The sequence below is a fragment of the Phyllostomus discolor genome, chromosome 3 (assembly GCF_004126475.2).
Source record: "Phyllostomus discolor isolate MPI-MPIP mPhyDis1 chromosome 3, mPhyDis1.pri.v3, whole genome shotgun sequence".
Lineage (NCBI taxonomy): Eukaryota > Metazoa > Chordata > Mammalia > Chiroptera > Phyllostomidae > Phyllostomus > Phyllostomus discolor.
In genome coordinates, this window is record NC_040905.2 from 124,926,400 (window position 1) to 124,948,372 (window position 21,973).

At 36.2% G+C, this 21,973-nt stretch overlaps 1 protein-coding gene across 1 annotated transcript in view; it reads right to left on the reverse strand.

Moving 5' to 3' along the window:
* Positions 1–21,973, reverse strand: part of LOC114506931 (ATP-binding cassette sub-family A member 3-like) — a 309,809-nt gene that overhangs the window by 247,508 nt on the left and 40,328 nt on the right. Inside the window, exons 5-7 of the mRNA XM_028524874.2 lie at positions 9,209–9,468; positions 6,005–6,121; positions 5,587–5,704 (exon numbers count right to left, since the gene is read on the reverse strand). Coding sequence (XP_028380675.1) covers positions 5,587–5,704; positions 6,005–6,121; positions 9,209–9,468 — 495 coding nt within the window. The remainder of the gene's footprint in view (positions 1–5,586; positions 5,705–6,004; positions 6,122–9,208; positions 9,469–21,973) is intronic.

Consider the following 21,973-nt stretch of genomic DNA (forward strand, 5'->3'; position numbering starts at 1 on the left):
GTCAGAGCACATGCCTTGGTTGTGGGCCAGGTCCCCAGTAGGGGCCACAGAAGTGCAACCACACATTGATGTTTCTCTCCCTCTCTTTCTCCCTCTCTTCCCCTCTTTCTCCCTCTCTCCCCCTTTATCTAAAACTATCTATCTATTTATTTATTTAGTTAGTTAGTTATTTAATTGTTGTTCAAGTACGATTGTCTCCATTTTCACCCCATCACTCCCACCTCCCTACCCATTCCTGACTCCCACCCTTGAACCTATATCCTTTGGCTTTGTCCATGTGTCCTTCATAAATGTTCCATGATGGCCCTTGCCGTATTTTCCCCTGTTATCCCTTTCCCCCACTCTGGTTACTGTCAGTTTATTCTTTATTTCAATGTGTCTGGTTATATTTTGCTTGCTTGTTTGTTTTGTATAATAGGTTCCTCTTATAGGTGAGATCATATGGTATTTGTCTTTCACTTCCTGGCTTATTTCACTTAGCATAATGCTCCCTGTACAACAAGGAAACAAGTATGGATGGAACTAAAAGTAAATAAATAAAATCTTTTAAAAAATAATAAAATTGCAATAACTATGTACCTATCAATAATCATTTTCAATGCAAAGGGCTTAACAGTTCTAATAAAAAAATGTACAGTGGCTGAATGAATAAGAAAACAAGTCCCACACATATGCCGTCTACAAGAGACCCTCTGAAGACTAAAAGGCACACACAGACTAAAAGTAAAGGAATGGAAAACAATATTTCATGCAAATAAAAATGATAAAAGAACCTGGAATAGCAATACTTATATCAGACCAAATAGACTTTAAAACAAAGGCTGTAATAAAAGACAAAAAAGACATTACATAATGATAATGGAATCAATACCATAAGATGACATAACCCTTGTAAAGATTTATGACTCCAATAGGGGAGCAACTAAATATATAAAGCAAATATTGATGAACATAAAGGGAGACCTTGATAGTAATACAGTCATAGTAAAGGACTTTAACACCCCATTGGAATCAATGGATAGATCGTCTAGGAAGAAAATCAACAAGGAAACAATGTCCTCAAATGACAAAAATCTGATGGATTTAACTGATACTTTTAGAGATTTTCACTCCAAAGCAGCAGAATATTCATTCCTTTCAGGTACACATGAAATATTTTTTAAGATACACCACATGTTAGGATACCAAACAAGTCTCAATAAGTTTAAGATTGAAATCCTATCAAGCATCTTATCTGATCACAATGGTATGAAACTAGAAATCAATTACAAGAACAAAAATTTTATAAACACAAAGACATGGAGGGTAAAGAACATGCTACAAAATAATAAATGGCTTAACAAAGATATTAAGGAGGAAATCAAAAGACACTTTGACAAATGATAATAAAACACAACAACTTAAAATCTATGTAACACAACAAAAGTACTCCTAAAAGAGAAATTCATAGCAGTAAAAGCCTACATCTATTAAAAAAGTATTAAATATATGCCTAAAAGAACTAGAAAAAGAATAACAAACAAAGCCCAAAGTCAGTAGAAGAAAGGAAATATAAAGATCAGAGCAGAAAGAAGTAAAGTAGTGTCTAAAAAATAAGATTGATAAAAACAAAAAAGTTAAAAAAGATTTCTGGTTTCTTAAAAAAGTTAAAAAAGATTACAAACTTCTGACCAGACTCATCAAGAAAATAAAGAGGGCCCAAATAAATAAAATCAGAAATAAACAGTAGAAGTAATAACTAGCACCAAGAAATACAAAGGATTTTGAGAAAATACTATGAGAAATTTTATGTCAATAAATTGGACAATTGGGGTGAAAATCATAAATTCCTAGGAACATACAACCTTCCAAAACTTAATCAAGAAGAAACAGATTCTAAACTGACCGATAACAACCAATAAAATTAAAGCAGTAATCAAAAACTACCAACTTACAGGCACGATGGAGGTGTAAGCAGACATGCTTTACCTCCATGCACAACCACAAAAAGAATTACAACTAAATCTCAAAACAAATAACACCTACAACTGACAGAAACTCAAACTATATGGAAATCCAACTACCAAGGATTTAAAGAAGCTACATTGATCCAGATGGCTAGGAGAGGCAGAGATACAGAAACAGGGCAGAGAGGTGAGGAAACTGGTATGGCTCAGAGAGGCAGTGGAGGTGAAATAGCTCCACAGGTCCCACATTACATGTGGTGGTTAAAAGTAAGAAGGGATCCTAGGAAGTGAACTTCCCAGCCCCAGTCCAGATCACACTGCCCAGGTTTCCAGTGCTGAGAAGATAACTCCCCATTATCTTCTGGCTGTATAAACCAGTGGGTTTTAGGGCAGCAGAAGAAAAGTGCTGGATTTTCAGGAAAAGCTACTTAAAGAACCCACATGGTCTTAAAACCTATACAGCCCACCCACTCTGGTATTCAACACCAGGGCAACAGATGGAAGGGTGCCAGTCACATATGGGGAGTGGGTGAAGTGACTGGAAATGGGGTGAGTGCAGGGCAAACCACCAGAAGCCAGGCAGTGGCATGGTGCCCTATCCAAGCCATTTCCCTACACAGAGCCACAAAGCAGTGAAGTGGATTGCTCGACTCTGGCGCCTGTGTAGACAATTTACAGGTGCCTTTTACAGGGAATCAAAGCAGCTCTACCCAGTACATAGGAACAAACACAGGGAGACTGCCAAATTGAGAAGAAAAAGAAATATAGCCCAAATGAAGGAACAGAACAAAACCCCAGAAAAACAACCAAATGAAACAGAGAGAGTGAATCTATCAGACGAAGAGTTCAAAACACTGTTGATGCAGGATGCTCAAAGAACTCATTGAGAATGGGAACAACATAAAGGAAGGAATGAAAGCTACACTAAGTGAAATAAAGAAAAATCTACAGGGAAGTAGCAGTGAAGGAAAGGATGCCTATTTGGAACATAAGGAAGAAATAAACCTTCAACCAGAACAGAAAGAAAAAACAAGAATAAAAAAAAATATAGGATAGTAAAAGAAGACTCCAGGACATCTCCAAAAGTACCAACATCTGAATCATAAGGATGCCAGAAGGAGAAGAGGAAGAACAAGAAACTGAAAACTTAATTGAAAAAATAATGAAAGAAAACTTCCTTAGTTTGGCAAATGAAATAGACATTTGAGTCCAGGAAGTATAGAGGCCCAAAGAGGATCACACCAATACACATCATAATTAAATACCAAGGGTTAAAGGTAAAGAGAGAATATTAAAAGCAGCAGGAGAAAAGCAGAGAGTTACCTACAAAGGAGTTTCTAGAAGACTGTCCGCAGATTTCTCAAAAGGAACATTGCAAGCTAGAAGGGACTAGGCAAGAAGTATTCAAAGTCATGAAAGGAAAAGACCTATGGCCTTGATTACTCTATCCAGCAAAGCTATCATTTAGAATGGAAAGGCAGATAAAGTGCTTCCTAGACAAGGTAAAGCAATAAGAGCTCATCATCACCCAGCCATTATGACATGAAATGTGAAAGGGGCTTATATAAGAAAAAGAAGATCAAAGCTATTAATATTAAAAGGCAACCAACAAATTCACAACTATCAACAACTGAATCTAAAAAATAAACAAACAAACTAAGTAATCAACCAGAACAGGAACAGGATCATAGGTTTGGAGGTCATTTGGAAGATTATCAGCTGGAAGGTGGAAGGGGGAGAATGGGAGAAAAAGTGCAGGGATTAAAAAGCATAATTGGTAGGTACAAAATAGACAGGGGGACATAATAATAATACAGGAAAGGGAGAAGCCGAAGAATTTATATGCATGATTCATGGACATGAACTAAGGGGAGAGATTGGTGGAGGGAAGTGGGGTACCAGATGGAGGAAAGTAAAGGTAGAAAATTGGGACAACTGTAATAACATAATCAATAATAAAATAATAATAATAATATACTTTAAAATAAAATATTTATATAAATTTTATTTTTAAAAATTACCAATAAAATGGTTTTATTTTTAAATAAAATTAAATTTTATTTTTTAAAATAGTTTTTACATTTTTAAAATTTTAAATATCTCTAGTGCATCAAATGAAAGTTTAACATCGCTAAATGTTGTCAATCTCAAAAAGCGATAGGAATGTTCATTTTCTTCCAGTGGGACTAAATGCAAAGCACCACTCCTAAGTGGTTGGACATTTTTAGCTTGGACATTCACAAACACAATGACCCAGAAACTCCATTCTTAACTGTGTACTATAATGAAAGTCTTACACATATGTACCAACACCCACACACAAAATATTCAGAATATTTAGTCCGCCATAATGCCCTAAATGAAAAACATTGGTATTTATTTTCTGCTTATTTTACTCTTTGGTATATCACATTCTGCCTTATGTTGACACACTACTTAACTTTTTTTATCCTTTCCTGAGGATATTTTTGTTTTCATTTCATTTAAAAAGAGACAAAGGGAGAGAGAGAAACATTGATGCTAGAGAGAAGCAAATATGGTTGCCTCCCATATATTCCTGGACCAGGGATCAAATATGTAACCTAGGTATGTGCCCTGACCAGGAATCCAATCTATAATCCTTTGGTTACAGATGATACTCCAAGAGCCACACTCGCCAGAGTGGACACATTACTTATTTTTATCACCTGGATTGGGTGTACTTTTTGTTTTTGTTTGGCTTCATGTAAGTTGTATGTATAATCCTGTACCTTGTGAGAACCAATCAATTAATAATACCCATGATAATGTGCTGAGAAAAATGAAAATAAAATAGAGCTATTTGGTCATGCCTGCTATTGGCATCTGAACCCTTAAAAAAGAAAGCGAATAATTTTGTTTGCTTTTTTATATTAGATACTGTGCTGACACAAATATCTGAATGAAGTAATTAATGGGTACTTAGTGAAGTCAAGTCTGACTTCCATTCCAGTCTTCCTATTCTTCAATAATGTTTAAAAACAAACTCTGCAGCAAGTTAGGTTTATCTCAACTTCAACCTGAAGCTGGAGTATTTTAATCCTTTCTTCACGTGTACAGTATGCTCCATTAATTTTCTTTGTGCTCTGCATGTCTGTCAAATCATTTTTTTGTGCATGTGACTGTTATTCACATTTCCAAGGTCTATGTAAGATCCACTGGGACACATACTATTTCAAATATACAGCAGGCATACAGTGAGAACCTATTATTAAGTGCAAGGATTCTTCCATTCAGTGAAGCAATTCTGTTGTTTTCTTCCTCTTTACACACTGCAGTATCCTCACCAGATACTGGCAGAGTTTAATCCTTCCAACAGTATATACAGAAGCCTGATCAATCTCAATCCTTCCTGGTAGATGGTGGACCACATACTATGAATGATTTCGCAGCTAAAGGTTAGAAAGAATATGCAAATATAACTTTACTTTGGTCTTTACTCTTTATTCACATGTATACTATGCTCTCTTCATTCCCTTTCAAGTCATTTCATGTGCATACGCTTATCTTTTCAGTAAACAGAGGCTATAGATGAGGTTGCAACTAAAGTTCAGAAGGAGCTTCCAGAAGTGATCCTCATTTATTCACTGAGAACCTCTCCCAGGAGTAGTTTTAGACTCACCTTTATTGAAAAATGTGCTAACCATAAAGCTGAAGAATATTGTGGAGATGGCAAAACACAGCAAAAAGACAAAAACAAGAGATGGGTCACTGTACTGGATGACTGGAACAGGTTCCACCTAGCAAAACAATGAGGAAGTCAGTTTAGTCATACCCTCAGTGGTGTCACAGCAAAACCAAAGCAGAGAAATGAAACATCTTTAAACATTTTAATAGTCCTAGTGAAACTGATAACAGTGCTCAGGGAGATGGAGAGGAAACAATTTACTAACTACAGAAGGTCCACACATCTGGGTTGAAAGGTTACTTTGCAGAGTACTAAGCAGGCACATATTCATTCCCTGGCAACCCGAATATAAGAAGTTCACACTAGGTCTCTGTTTCCCTCTTAAGTTTAGCTGCAGAAAATAGACACTTGCCTTGGCAAAGAAAATTAAGCACATCAACAAGATGACACCTGAGTACAAAGTGAAGAATGTGAAGAAATAGGCAGCCCAGAGCATCCAATTACTGAGTCCTATCATTAGCTGGTACTCCTGTGGAAGAGTTAACACAAACCAAATGTATAAAACTTATAATTATACAAAATGCATTGACAATATTATCTAATTCAATTTCTACCACAACTGAAATGGGTTATGACCAGTTTATGGAAGAGAAAATCAAACTTCAGAATGTCAAGTGACTTGATTATAATTATTCAACTAATGAGTGGCAGTGCTGTGATGCATATAAGCTCTGACATGATTTCCCCAGAATCAGATATTGTTCAGACATAAAAAATACTTGAAAACCATAAACCACTTAGATTAATATTTCCTTTCTATTTATTATGTTCTCTTCCAAGAGGCATTAAAGGAATGTACAACACCAAGAATGAACCCTAATTTAAAACTTGAACTATAAATGATTTTGATGTGTGAATCAATTATAACATATATAACACTCTGGTGGAAGTTGTGAGTAATTGCAAGAGTCTACATATGTGTAGGGGCAGGAGATATATGGGAAATCTCTGAAACTTCCTCTCAATTTTGATGGACCTGGAGGGCATTATACTAAGTGAAATATGTCAGACAGAGAAAGATAAATACCATATTATTGCACTTATATGGGGAATCTGAGAAAAGAAGCAAATAAAAAAACAATCTCACAGATAGAGAACAGATTGGTGGTTTTCAGGAGCATGAAAAAGGGGGTGGGCAAAATAAGCGAAGAGTATCGAAAGATATAAATTAGTTATATAAAATAAATTAAGTCATGGGAATGTAATGCACAGCACAGTAACTAGAGGTAGTAATAGTGTGTTGTATATTTGAAAGTGCTAGACAGTGGATCCTAACAGTCCTTATCACATGAAAAAATATTATAACTATGGATGGTAATGTGTATTACCATACAAATGGTTGTGATCATTTCACAGTGTATATAGTTATTGAATCATTTTTCTTCTCCTAAAACTAGCATGTCAATTATGCCTGAATAAAAAAATTAACTTTTCACTTATTTTTTCTCTTTTCTCCTTTGTTTCTTTTTTTCTTTTAAATTGCTCTTCTTATGGCTTAAGATGGTTAGATTATTGATCACCTTTCTTTATTTTTAATAATAGTCATTAAAAGTTATAAATTTACCTAAAATCTCAGATTTAGTTGCATATCAGCATTTTTGAGAAGCTTCACTTTCACCATTATTTAGGTTGAAATATTTTTTAATTCCTTTATAACTTATTATTTGATCTATTAGTTGTTTGCAAATTTGTTGTTTAATTACAAAAATACTGGAGTTTTACTGATATCATACTTTTTCTGTGTCTTAATTTTCCATCCACTGTTATAAAAATGAACTCTATTATTTCAATGCTATTAAGTTTATTGAGATTTGTTTTTTGACATAACATATGGCCTACTTTCAAATATTTGATTTTTCCTAGATGTATTACATTTATTGAATCCATAATTTAATTCCATTTTGTTAGGAGAATACTCTATTACTTCAAGTATCTAGTTTATCCAGTGTACTTGCAAACAATGTATATTGTGCCATTATTAAGTATAGTACTTTACAAATATTACTTAAGTTAAGGTAGTTGAGACTGTTGTTAAGACTCACTTTAGATCCAAAGACACAAATAGGTTGAAGTGAAAATTTTGAAAAAGATATTCCATAGAAGTGGTTACCAAAAGAAAACCTGGATAGTTATCCTAATAGACAAAATAAACTTAAAACTGTTATAGAAACTCTGGCCAGTTGGCTCAGTTGGTTGGAGCATCATCCTGTGCACCAAAAAGTTGCAGGTTTGATCTGCAGTCAGGACACACACCTAGGTTGCCAATTTGATTCCCTAGTTGGGACACATACAGAAGGCAACCAATTAATGTTTCTTTTTCACATCAATGCCTCTCTCTCTCTCTCTCTCTCTCTCTCTCTCTCTCTCCCCCCCTTTCCTTTCCTCTCTCTCTCTAAAATTGGTAAAAATATCCTCAGATGAGGATTTTTTTAAAAAACTGTTACAGTAGACAAAGACATTGTATGTTGAAAAGAGTTTCAATTTACCATGAAGGTGTAAGAGCTACAACATATATGTATCAATATCACAGCTTCAAAATGCAAGAATAAAAAAATTACAGACCTAAAGGGAGAAATAGTTCTACAGCAATAGCTGGAGACTTCAATACACTACTTTTAATAAGTAATAGAAGAGAAGATCAATTAAAAAAAGAGGACGTGAACAACACTATAAATCAATTGCATCTGCTGACATATGCAGAACACACTGCCCAACAACATGAGAATTCACATTTTTCTCAAGTGTACATGGGACATCTCCAGGATAGACAATGTGTAAGGTCACAAAATAAGTTATACTGCACTTAAAAAAACTGAAATCATAAAATATATATTTTCTAATGACAATATAATGAAATTAGAAATTTAACAAAAGAAAAGCTGAAAAAATAAGCACCCCTATGTTCTTTATGATCTATGAAGCATTATTTAAAATAGCCAAGATTTGGAAGCAGCCCAAGTGTCTATCAGTAGATGAGTAGATAGAAAAGCTGTGTTATATTTACACAACAGAATACTACTCAGGTGTAAAAACGGAATAAATCTTACCCTTTGTGACAGCAGGGATTGACCTGGAGGGCATTATGCTAAGTGAAATAAGCTAGTCAGAGAAAAACCAATACCATATGATTTTCTCTTGTATGTGGAATTTAATGAACAAAATAAACAAACAAAATAGTAACAGACTCATAGAGAAAACAGACTAACAATTGGAGGAGTAGGGTGTTGCCAGGCTGGATGCAAAGGTGAAGGAATTAAGCAAAAATAAAAAAACTCATAGACACAGAAGAGTATGGTGATTACAGAGGGGTAGAAGGGTAGGGTGAAGTAGAAAAGGGTAAAGGTTAGATAAATGGTGATGGAAGGAGATTGACTTGGAGTGGTAAATATGCAACACATTATACAGATGATGTATTATAGAATTGTACACCTGAAACTTACATAATTTTATTAACCAATGTTACCCCCAATAAATTCAATAAAGATTTTTAGAAGTTTTCCCAAAAGACCCAGCATGTTCCATGCAGCTTTATGTACCACAAGAAAAGTGGAGTTACCTTTAATCGATTTTCCTTTTCCCACACAATAGATTGAATGAGGGTAAGATGATTCATAGCAAAGATAAATAAGATTACTAAAGGGATGAAAATACCAAAAAAGGTGAAGAAGTAATCATGATAATATATTGGGTATGGAAATCTCTGAACAAGAACGCGAACATCTCTGAACAGCATTTTTGCAGCAGTGTGGTTATGGTATTTCATGATGGCCTTATCCAAAGCATGTTGCATAAGCAGGAACCCTTCGGTGATGTACCCTAAATAAGAAAACAAAGATTGCTAAGTACAACAGAACAATAAATAGCTGAGCTGAACAAAGAGAAAGGCAAAAATGTGTCAAAGATAGACAGGATTAATGCTATAATGAGGCCCTTGCAGGTCTAAATTTCACAGAGCCCTATTTAATAGGTAGAAAGTTTTAGTTTGGAAAGATGAAATAAGTTTTGGAGATGTAAGGAGGTAATGGTTGCACAACAATGTGAATGTACTTAATACCACAGATCCATATACTTAAAGATAGTTAAAATGGTAAATTTTATTATGTATACTTTACCACAATAAAAGAAAAGTTTTAAAACAATTTCACAGAGCAGCTATCATGGTTTTCCCCACACAAAATACATAATAATACTTAAAAAAACCTTAATTCTGACCTGGCTGGTGTGGCTCAGTGGATTGAGTGCTGGCCTTTGAACCGAAAAATGCTGGTTTGATTCCCAGTCAGGGCACATGCCTGGGTTGTGGGCCAGGTCCTCGGTTGGGAACATGTGAAACACAACCACATGTTTCTCTCCCTCTCTTTCTCCCTCCCTTCCCCTTTCTAAAAATAAATAAATAAAATCTATTAAAAAATCTTAATTTCCAGCTTCCCAGAAGTAAAATATTACAAGTAATTATAGAGCTGCTTTCTGCACTTTCAATCAACTGAATCAGAACTTAATTAGTTATTGGATAGGTAAAGACTTTGATTCTGAATCCCTGACATTTGAAAAAGTAAATGAACTGAAGCTGAATGAATTATATGAACTGGTGTTCACTATGTAGGGCTACTTAGCAAGGCTTGGATTTGTGACAATACACAGATACTCTTACTGGTAGATGAATTTACTATATAAATTAAGAACAAACACTTAAAAACTTTTATAGAAATTTGACATGGCTGTGAAATCTAAATACTGTTTTCCTTTCTTTTATTTGGATTATAATTGTGCTTTTATTAATATCAGAGGCCAGCAGTCTGAGAAAGTGGTAGGTAAAATCCCTAACATCCACTTTACCTTGAGCTTTCAGAAGCAAGTTCATATAGGGGAAATGTGGGAATTTGGGATGGGGATATTCTTAGTGGGACTACAGATATTTTGTTTCTCTTGGGAATAAAGGGAGGGGGAGCTGAAAGGGGAGTCTTGCAGCTTCTTCCCAAGCTGGATCCCTTTGTTCCAGTGTTATCTCTCCATTTGTATTAGAATTCCTCTTCCTCCCTTTGCCAGACACCTATGATTTAAGGCTAGAAAGGTTATGTATTCTCTGATTAGGTGGGGAGGGATATAAGGCATTTACTCTCAAGTGTCCTTGGCTAGGGGAGATAAGGTCTTGTGATTCACAAACTGGCTGTAAATGCTCAAATTGTTTGACCTCCTTTAATTTTCTTGTCTGTTTCCCCATTTCACTTGCCTAGGGATTTTCCTAGCGTCTTACTATCCTGTCTCATTCCCCTTCAGAAACTTCCATTCCCCAAATCTTTTAGGGTTGATGAGGGAGGATGGTCAGTTTTCAATAATGCATCCTGCTGATAATGGATTAGTTCCTGCCTATGAGGGGTATGGAAGTCTCCCGCTGCCTGATCTAAGAAAGACAAGGGAACGGGATTTGAAACTGGTACAGAAAAGCTATTAGCTGATTCTTCCAAAGTGGGGATGGGCTGGAATCCCTGAGGCATCATCATCTTGATATAGAACTGTTGTATCCAATTCAACCACCTAGTCCTGATAAGTCGATTCAGCCAAACCAGTAAGTCTCATTTCAGGAGGTGGCAATGCAAATGAGCTTCTAAAGTGACGGCTATACTGTGTTAACAAGCAATAAGTTAAATAAGGTCATAGTATACATTCTATGAAAACAAAGAACATAAAGGTTAATGAACACAGTAAATCATAAATCAGTTTATGTTTGCAAAGAGTGTCAGATGAGACTTCCAAATGCAAGGCATTTGTTGGGATGAAATTAAGCAATAACAGTCTGAGCGATCCTTTTAAACTGTAGTTTAAATGTCTGGTGATATTATCAAGTGCACAGGTAAATTCTGTATGGTTGACACTGCATCAGTACTTCTCAATAATTCCACACCAAAGGATGAAAGAAGAATGAAACACTAGTTTGAAAGAAAACTAGAAAAATTTAAGATTCAATTCAGTTTGTAGGTGAAAAATAAAACTTTAAATAGATTCTAATATTTATAACTGTGTATTGCAGATTTTATTGAATAAAATTTCCCCCCTAAATTAGCCTTATTTTCTATTAAAGAGACTGCATTAAGTTCAATTTGGCCTGGCTATTTCCATAAACACCACAAGAATAGTAATTGATTATATAGCCTTTTTCAGATTTTACTTGCTGGAATTTCACAAGGAATTGTCAGATTGAACTTTTATTTGCCCACTAGGGCAAAGAAGCCAAGCTGCAGAGTTGTCATCAAGCTTTGTCTCCAATGACTATAGATTTGTTCGAATACTGGTTTTTCTATTAATCTATACAAGTCCTTTATTGGTTTTGAAAGTGAATCATGTGTCATATTTTCCCCTCTCTGAATCTTGCCTTCTAATTTCTAATACTTTCATATTAAAACAAGATTTAATTTTAATAGAGTTCTATTTGTTTTCATTTTTTAACATTTTTATTGTTGTTCAAGTACAGTTTTCTGCATTTTCCCCCACCCCTCCCCACCATCCCAGCCCTCCCCACCTTTCTCCCCTGTTTCCACACCCCCTTATTATTCTCAAAGTGTCCTTTATAATTGTTCCTGTAATCCCTTCACTATTTTCCCCCATTATCTCTACCCCTCTCCCCTCTGGTCACTGTCAGCCTGCTCTCAATTTCAATGTCTTTAGCTATACTTTGCTTGCTTGTTCATTTTGTTGATTAGGTTCCTGTTAAAGGTGAGATCATATGGTATTTGTCTTACACCACCTGGCTTATTTCATTTACCATAATGCTCTCCAGGTCCATCCATGCTGTCACAAAGGGTAGGAGCTCCTTCTTTCTATCTGCTGCATAGAATTCCATTGTGTACATGTACCATAGTCTTTTCATCCATTTATTTACTGATGGGCACTTAGGTTGCCTCCAGCACTTGACTACTGTAAATTGTGATGATATGTACATTGGGATGCATAGGTTCTTTTGGATTGGTGTGTCAGGGTTCTTAAAATATAATCCTAGCAGTGGAACTGCTGAGTCAAAAGGCAGTTCAATTTTTAGTTTTCTGAGGAAATTCCACAGTTTTCCATAGTGGTTACACCAGTCAGCAATCCCACCAACAACACACTAGGGTTCCCTTTACTTCACATCCTCCCCAACACTTGTTTGTTGCTATGATTATGATGGCAATTCTGACCAGTGTGGAGTAGTATCTCACTGTGGTTTTAATTTGCATCTCTCTGATAGCTAGTGATACTGAGCATCTTCTCATATGTCTCTGGACCCTCTGTATGTCCTTCATGGAGAAGTGTCTGTTCAAGTTCTTTGCCCATTCTTTAATTGGGTTGCTTGTTCTCTTAGAGTGGAGTCATGTGACTACTTAATATGTTTTGGAAATCAAACCCTTCTCTGAGGTATCACTGGCAAATATGTTCTCCCATATGGTTTGTTCTCTTTTCACTTTAATGTTGTTTCCTTTAGCTTGTCAGAAGCTTACTTTGAGATCCCATTTGTTTATTTTTCCATTTATGTTCCTTGCTGTAGGGGATATATCAATGAAAATATTGCTGTTTGGAATATCTGAGATATTCCAGCCTATATTCTCCTTTATACTTTAATACTATCATGACTTATATTTAAATCTTTTATTCACCTTGAATTTATTTTTGTGTAAAGTGTAAGATGGTGCTTGAGTTTCATTTTTTTGCATGTAGTAGTCCAGCTCTCCCAACACCATTTGCTAACGAGGCTATTTTTACTCTATTTTATCCTGCTTCCCACTTTGTCAGATATTAATTGACCGTAGAGACTTGGGTTTATCTCTGGGCTCTCTATTCTATTGCATTGGTCCATGTGTCTGTTCTTATGACAGTATCAGGTTGTTTTGATTACAATGGCCTTGTAATACAGTTTGATATCAGGTATTGTGATCCCTTCTACTTTGCTCTTCTTTCTCAAAATTGCAGCAGCTATTTGGGGTTGATTATGGTTCCATATAAATTTTTGAAGTGTTTGTTCTATATCTGTGAAATATGTCATTGGTACTTTAATAGATGTTGTATTGAATCTATAAATTGCTTTGGGTAGTATGGACATTTTAATGATGTTAATTCTTCTTTTACATGAACACAGTATATGTTTCCATTTGTTTGTGTCTCTCTTAATTTCTTTCTTCAGTGTTGTGTAGTTTATGAGTACAGGTCTTTTATCTTTTTGGTTATGTTTATTCCTAGATATTTTATTTTTCTTGTTGCTTTATCAAATGGGATCTTTTTTGTCTGATTTCTGTTTGAGGTAATTCATTATTGGTATACAGAAATGCTTTTGATTTCTGGATATTGACTTTGTATCCCACTGTTTTCCAAATTCATTTATTAGGTCAAACACTTTTGTTGTTGGAGTCTATAGTATTTTCTTTGTACACTATTATGTCATCTGCAAGCAATCACAGTTTGTGTCCTCTTTTCCAATTTGGATGCATTTATTTTTATTTCTTGTCTGATTTCTGTGGCTAGAACTTCCAATTCTGTGTTGAATAGACCTGATGACAGTGGACAACCTTTCTTGTTCCTGATCTTAGTGGAAAAGATTTTAATTTTTGCCCATTGAGTATGATGTTGGCTGTAGGTCTCTCATATATGGCCTTTATTATGTTGAGGAATGCTCCCTGTATTCCAACTTTTCTGAGTGTTTTTATTATAAATGGGTGCTGTACCTTATCAAATGCTTTTTGTGCATCTGTTGATATGATCAGGTGATATTTGCCTTTGCTTTTGTTTATGTGATGTATTATGTTTATTGATTTGTGAATATTGTACCATCCTTGCACTCCTCAGATGAAGACCACTTGATCATGGTGAATGATCTTTTTTATGTATTACCGGATGCTGTTTGCCAATATTTTGTTGAGGATTTTAGTGTCTATGATCATCAGCGATATTGACCTGAAGTTTTCTTTATCAGTTGTGCCTTTATCTGGTTTTGGGGTTAGGATAATGCTGGCTTCAGAGAAAAAGATTGGGAGTCTTCCATCTTCTTGAATTTTTTGGAATAATCTGTGGAGGATGGGGGTCACCTCTTCTTTAAACGCTTTGTAAAATTCTCCTGTGAAACCATCTGGTTCAGGGCTTTTGTGTGTCAGGAATTTTTTGATTATTTCTTCAATTTTGTCAGCTGTATTGGTGTATTCAGACTTTCTGCTTCATTTTCATTCAGTTTTGGAAGATTATATTTTCTAAAAATTGTCCATTTCACCTACTTTTCCAAATTACTCGGCATATAGTTCTTCATAGTAATTTCATACAATTCTTTCTATTTCTGTGGTATCAATTGTAATCTCTCCTCTCATTTCTGATTGTGTTTATTTGGGTCCTCTTTCTTTTTTTCTTGATGAGCTTACTTAAAGGCTTGTTGATTTTGTTTATCTGTTCAAAGAATCAGCTTCTGGATGTAATGTTTCTTAGAATCGTGCTTTTATTCTCTATGTTATTTAATTCTGCTCTGATTTCATTATTTCCTTCCTTCTACTTGCTCTGGGTTGTCCTTGTTGTTGTTACTCCAGTTCTTTTAGGCATAGGGTTAGGTTGTTTGTTTGAAATGTTTCTATCTTTTTTTTGGTAGGCCTGTATTACTATGAACTTCCCTCTCAGGACTGCCTTTGCTGTGCCCCAAAAGTTTTGGGTTGTTGTGGGTTCATTTTCATTTGTTTCCAGAAACTTTTTGATTTCCTTCTTGATCTCATTATTAACCCATTCATTGCTTAATAGCATGATATTCAATCTCCATGAGTTTGAGTGTTTTGGGTTTTTTTCCTTGGGGTTGGTTTCTAGTTCAGTCCCTTGTGGTCAGAGAAAATGCTTGATATGATCTCAATATTCTTGAATTTGTTGAGGCTTGTTTTATGTCCCATCATGTTTTTTATCTTTGATAATGCTCTAATACTAATATATATATTAGAGAGAGTATCAGTTAAGTCCATTTCCTCTAGGGCATTGTTCAATGCCACAATATCTTTGCTGATATTTTGTTTGGAAGATCTGTCCATTTTTGAGAATGGGGTATTGAAATCTCCTACTATAATTGTGTCACTGTCAATATCTTTCTTGAAGTCCTCCAAGATTCTTTATGTATTTGGGTGCTCCTATTTTGGATGCATATATATTTACAATGTTTATGTCTTCTTGATGGATTCTTCCCTTGAGTATTATGATGGGACCTTCTTGGTCTTTTATTATGGCCCTTTTTTTGAGGTCTATTTTGTCCATTAGAAGTATCGCTACTCTGGCTTTTTATTCCTGTTTATTTGCTTGGAAAATTTGTTTCCAGCCCTTCACTTTCAGTCTGAGTAGGTCTATTGTTCTGAGGTGGGTCTCATGTAGGCAGCATGTGTTTGGGTCATGCTTTCTTATCCATTCAGCTCTTCTATGTCTTTTGATTGGAGCATTTAATCCATTTATGTTTAAGGTTATTATTGGCAGCTAATTATTCATTGCCATTTTTTTGTTCTTATGTCTCTCTCTCCCTCTCTCTCTCTCTCTCTCTCTCTCACTCACTCTTTTCCTTTCTTATCTTAAAGCCATACCTTTAGCATCTCTTACAGAGCCAGGTTGGTGGAGGTGTATTCTTTTAGACTTCTCTTGTCTGAAGCACCTCATTTGGCCTTCCATTTTTATTGAGAGCCTTGCTTGGTAAAGTAATCTTGGTTGCAGTCCTCTGATTTTCATTAATTGGACTATTTCTTGTCATTCTCTCTTGGCTTGGAGTGTTTCCATTGAAAAGTCAGCTGCTAACCTTATCAGGGTTCCCTTATATGTTACTTCCTAGTTCTCCATTGCTGTCTTTAAGATTCTCTCTTTGTCTTGGAATTTTGCCATTTTAATTATGATGTGCTTTAATGTGGGCCTGTTTGGGTTTCTCTTGATTGGAACTCTGTTTTCTGGATTTGTGTGACTTTTTATCTCATCAAATTAAGGATATTTTCCATTATCACTTTTTCAAATAGGTTCTCTATTCCTTGCTCTTCTTCTTCTCATCCTGATATCTCTATTATATGTGAATTTTTACATTTCATATTGTCTTGCATCTCCCTTACCATCTGTTCATTCTTTCTGAGTCTGTTTTCCTTTTCTTGCTTTATCTGGGTATTTTTTCTACCTTGTCCTACAACTTGCTGATTTGATCCTCTGCTTCATCCAGCCTGCTTGTAATTCTTTGTAATGTGTTTTTTATTTCTGTGATTTTATTGTTCATTTCTTCTTGTTTTTTTTTTTGTTTACAGTTTCTATTTCCTTTTTCATGCTAATTTAGTTCTCACTCAATTCGTTGTAGTTGTCTGTGAGTTTCTTAAGCATTTTTATAACCATTACTTTGAATTCTGTATCTGATAGTTTGGTTACCTCCATTTCACTTAGCTCTTTTAGTAGGGAGTCTTCCATTCATTTTGATTGCATGTTCTTTTTCTGTCTCCCCATTTTAGGTGACTCTTTTTGTTTGTTTATGCACTGCTTGATGTTTCACTTTGCTAGCCATCTTTGTAGGGTGAACCTCTATGGTAGGAACACTATGAGGTTCAGTGGTGCAGTTTCTTTGATCTCCTTGTCTGGATGCTCTAGGTTTGTTCTTTTTTCTGTTTGTTTGGGCTCTCTTATTGTACTTGGGCTTTTACTTTTTGGTGGTTCCTTTGTTGGTGGTTCTTCTCCAGCAAGTATATTGATGTTTGCAGCTCCCACCTATTCTTGTATGTGATCAGTGGCAGGGGGTAGGCAAAATGGATTAACACAGCAGGAGAGTATTTTATGGGATTGAAAGTAGCAGCAAACAGAGAAGATATAGGAGATTCTTTGGTTATGTATAGCATTAACTATAATATTTTACCCAACTGGCTACTTTTTATAAAAGGTGAAAGTGAAATAAGATTCTTTTTAGAGGGGAGGATGATTGTGAGCTGAATCCAGAAAACAGAACACTTGTGCAAGGTTAGATGATGAGATATAGTGAGATTAATGTATAGAAAGTAGGTGTAGTATGAGATAGAATACAGTTAAGCACAACAATAATAATTCTGAGGATTAAAATGAAGTGGGCTAAGATCATGGAGTGTTGCTGTGTAGTATGTACAATTGTACAGAACTACAATTATCTACAATAGTACTGGAACAACAATAATATGACAAGAAGTATATTACTTGGATAACTAGAATAGAAAGTACCTGATCAAGAGTTGTGTGTTATTGGAACGTGGGTGAAGGGAAGGAAGGAAGATTAAAATACGATGAAGATAGTATAAGGAAAACCAGTCAAACAATTCAATTAAACAGAGAAATAAAATGAGGAAAACCAAACATAAGGAAGAGAAATAAAAAATACTAATAAAGTAAAAGTGGTAAAACTGATGACAAGATAATAGTAATACAAATACACAATAAAATGCCAGCTTTATAGGATAGAAAAGTGACATTTGTCTCTATTTCTCAGGTTTTGGGGTCAAAGCCCTGTGCTCCCCCTTTTGATCTGTCTCTGTATTCTTTGTAACTCCATGTCTTATTGTCTCACTTGGGGGAAGAAAAAAAGGGGGAAAAAAAGAGAGAGGATCCTAAAAGAAAAAAAGATAATAATAAGCCTTCTGCCAACATTAAACCTGTTCAGTGAGTTCTGCTGGTCTTCCTAGATGCCACAGGAAGAGTGGTGCTGGGCTTTGATTTACTTCTTTCCTATGTTTTTGAGAGGATGGAGACGAGGTCTTGGCTGCAATATTCATAGTTTCCAGCCCTGCGGCCCAGGTTCTCTGTGAGCTGCCAGGCTCAAATCAGCTACTCAGCTGCTCACAGTGTGAGTCAGTCTTCTGCATGGAGCCTGAGACAAGCTGGGCATGTGGTTCTCCTCAGCTACTCAGCCTCTGGATACGCAGTGTGAGACAAGCTGAGAGCACCGTTCTGCTCAGGTACTGTCTCTGTCTCTGGGTTTAATTTTCTGTGAAAATACCAATGCAATTCAATGGGGAAAGAAAAATTGTATGAACAACCTGTAGTGGAATAACTTGATATCCCTATGGGAAGAATGAATCTTGGTCACTAACTCATCTATACACAAAGTTAGTTAATTAATTCAAGATGATTATAAACCTAAATGTAAAAGCTAAAATCATAGGGCTTCTACAACAAAATTTATCAGAATGTCTTCATGGCTTTGGTGGTAGTCAGTGGTTTATTAGGACACAAAAAGTATTTACAATAAAACAAAAAAAATGACACAGTTGGAAGATGGTAGTGAGGTAGGCAGGAGCGGAACCCAGTTCTCCCTGTGCCCAGCTGCAACACCTAGCCAATCTTCTGAGGAACAGAGTGAATAGCCAATGGAATCCCAGCTTATATGAACTTTGGAGGCAAAAATTGCAGAGGACATTGAAAAAGAGACAGTGAGGAGATTATGCTGGGACAGTAAGGTCCCTAGGATCTGCACAGGGACAAAGGCTGCTGTGGCCCTTCAGCCAAGCTCCTGCCAGAAGGGTATGGGGAAGAGAGTCACAGCACCAGATCCCTCCCCTACCAAAGCAGGGAGGGCATCCCAGCACCAGGAAAGACCTGGGTGATGGAAGTTGCTGGGGCAAATAGAGATGAAGTGAGACACACAGAGGCAGTACACATCTATTGGGACTCTAGATGCCAGCACCAGAGAAATTGGGGTTCCAGGAAACACCTAGAGAAGGGAGGAGTTTGCTCACGTTGGAACTTGACTCAGGTAGTCTCCAGACTGGTTGGAAAGTTGGACTGTGTGAAAAGCCATGCACTTGTTAAGAACTGCGGGCAGCTGCTTTGTAAGGAGCTCTCCGGCAGCAGCTGGCTGACCCCGAGGGTGATTTCAGCTGCACAAGCCAAAGTGACTGGCTGAGGAGAACCGTGAGCCCTGCTCGTCTTGCACTGCATGCCCAGAGTGAACAGCTGAGCAGAACCATGCACCTGCCTTGCCTCACACTGTGCACCCAGAGTGAACAGCTGAGCAGAACTGTTCACTCTGTGACAGTGTGTAAGTGACAGTGTGTATTAATCTATTTTCATATACCTCATTCCTGCCATTGGTCTATTTGTTCATCCTTATACTTCCATGGCAATTTCTTTTCTTTTTTTGTTATTATAGTAAATCTTAAATGTCCTCGAACATTATTATTCCTTTTCAAGGTCATATGATTAATGCAGACCATTTGCATTTCCTTACACATTGTAGAATAAGGTTGCCAATTTCTTCAAAAACAAAACAAAACAAAACAAAACAAACAAACAAAAAACCCTTATGGGATTACTGATTTGGAATGTACTAACTCTGTAAATCAAATTGGGAAGAATTTTTTTTTTCTATTTTTAATTGTCTTTTTTTATTTTTATTTTTTTTATTTTAATCATTGTTCAAGTACAGTTTTCTGCCCCCTACTCCCATTCCAGCCCACCGACCCAACCCTCCCCCCTTCCCCCCATTACCCCCACCCCTAGTTTTTGTCCATGTGTCCTCCAAATTTGTTCCTGTAATCCCTACCCATTCCCCCCTGGAATTCCCTCTTCTCTCCCCTCTGGCCACTGTCAGGCTATCCCCTATTTCAGTGTCTTTGGTTATATTTTGCTAGTTGTTTTGTTTTGTTTTGTTTTGTTTTGTTGTTTAGATTCCCGTTAAAGGTGATATCATGTGGTATTTGTCTTTCACTGCCTGGCTTGTTTCACTTAGCATAATGCTTTCCAGCTCCATCCATGCTGTTGCAAACGGTAGGAGCTCCTTCTTTCTTTCTGCTGCATAGAATTCCATTGTGTAAATGTACCATAGTTTCTTGATCCATTCATTTACTGATGGGCATCTAGGTTGCTTCCAGCACCTAGCTATTGTAAATTGTGCTGCTATGAACATCGGGGTGCAAAGGTTCTTTTGTATTGGTGTTTTAGTGTTCTTAGGATAGAGTCCCAGCAATGGAATTGCTGGGTCATAAGGCAGATCCATTTTTAGTTTTCTGAGGAAGTTCCATACTGCTTTCCATAGTGGTTGTACCAGTCTGCAGTCCCACCAACAGTGCACTAGGGACCCCCTTTCTCCACATCCTCTCAAACATTTGTTGTTTGTTGCTTTGTTTATGATGGCCATTCTGACTGGTGTGAAGTGGTATCTCATTGTGGTTTTAATCTGCATCTCTCTGATGGCTAGCAATATTGAGCATCGCTTCATGTGTCTTTGGATTTTCTGTATGTCCTCCTTGGAGAAGTGTCTGTTCAAGTCCTTTGCCCATTTTTTAATTGGGTTACTTGTCTTCTTAGAGTGGAGTCGTGTAAGTTCTTTATATATTTTGGAGATTAAACCCTTGTCTGAGGTATCATTGGCAAATATGTTTTCCCATACAGTTGGTTCTCTTTTTATTTTGATACTGTTTTCCTTAGCTGTGCAAAAGCTTTTAATTTTGATGAGGTCCCATTTGTTTATTCTTTCCTTTATGTCCTTTGCTCTAGGAGACAAGTCAGTGAAAAAGTTTCTGCGTAAAATATCTGAGATTTTCCTACCTACGTTCTCTTCTAGGACTTTAATGGTGTCACGTTTTATATTTAAGTCTTTTATCCACCTTGAATTTATTTTTGTATAAGGTGTAAGTTGGTGCTCGAGTTTCATTTTTTTTGCACGTAGCTGTCCAGTTCTCCCAACACCATTTGTTGAAGAGGCTATTTTTATTCCATTTTATGTTGCTGCTTCCTTTGTCAAATATTAATTGACCGTAGAGGCTTGGGTTTATTTCTGGGCTCTCTGTTCTGTTCCATTGGTCCATGTGCCTGTTTTTATGCCAGTACCAGGCTGTTTTGATTACAGTGGCCTTGTAGTATAGTTTAATGTCAGGTATTGTGATTCCTCCTACTTTACTCTTCTTTCTCAAAATTGCAGCAGCTATTCGGGGTTGTTTATGGTTCCATATAAATTGTTGAAGTGTTTGTTCTATGTCTGTGAAATATGCCATTGGTACTTTAATAGGTATTGCATTGAATGTGTAGATTGCTTTTGGTAGTATGGACATTTTAATGATATTAATTCTTCCAATCCATGAACACGGTATATGTTTCCGTTTGTTTGTGTCTTCCTTGATGTCTCTCCTCAGTGTTATGTAGTTTTCTGAATACAGGTCTTTTACCTCTTTGGTTAGGTTTATTCCTAGGTATTTTATTTTCCTTTTTGCTATTTCAAATGGGATTTTTTTCTGGATTTCTGCTTCTGCTGTTTCATTGTTGGTGTACAGAAATGCCTTTGATTTCTGGATATTGACTTTGTATCCTGCTGTTTTACCAAATTCATTTATTAGGTCAAGCAGTTTTTTGGTGGAGTCTATAGGATTTT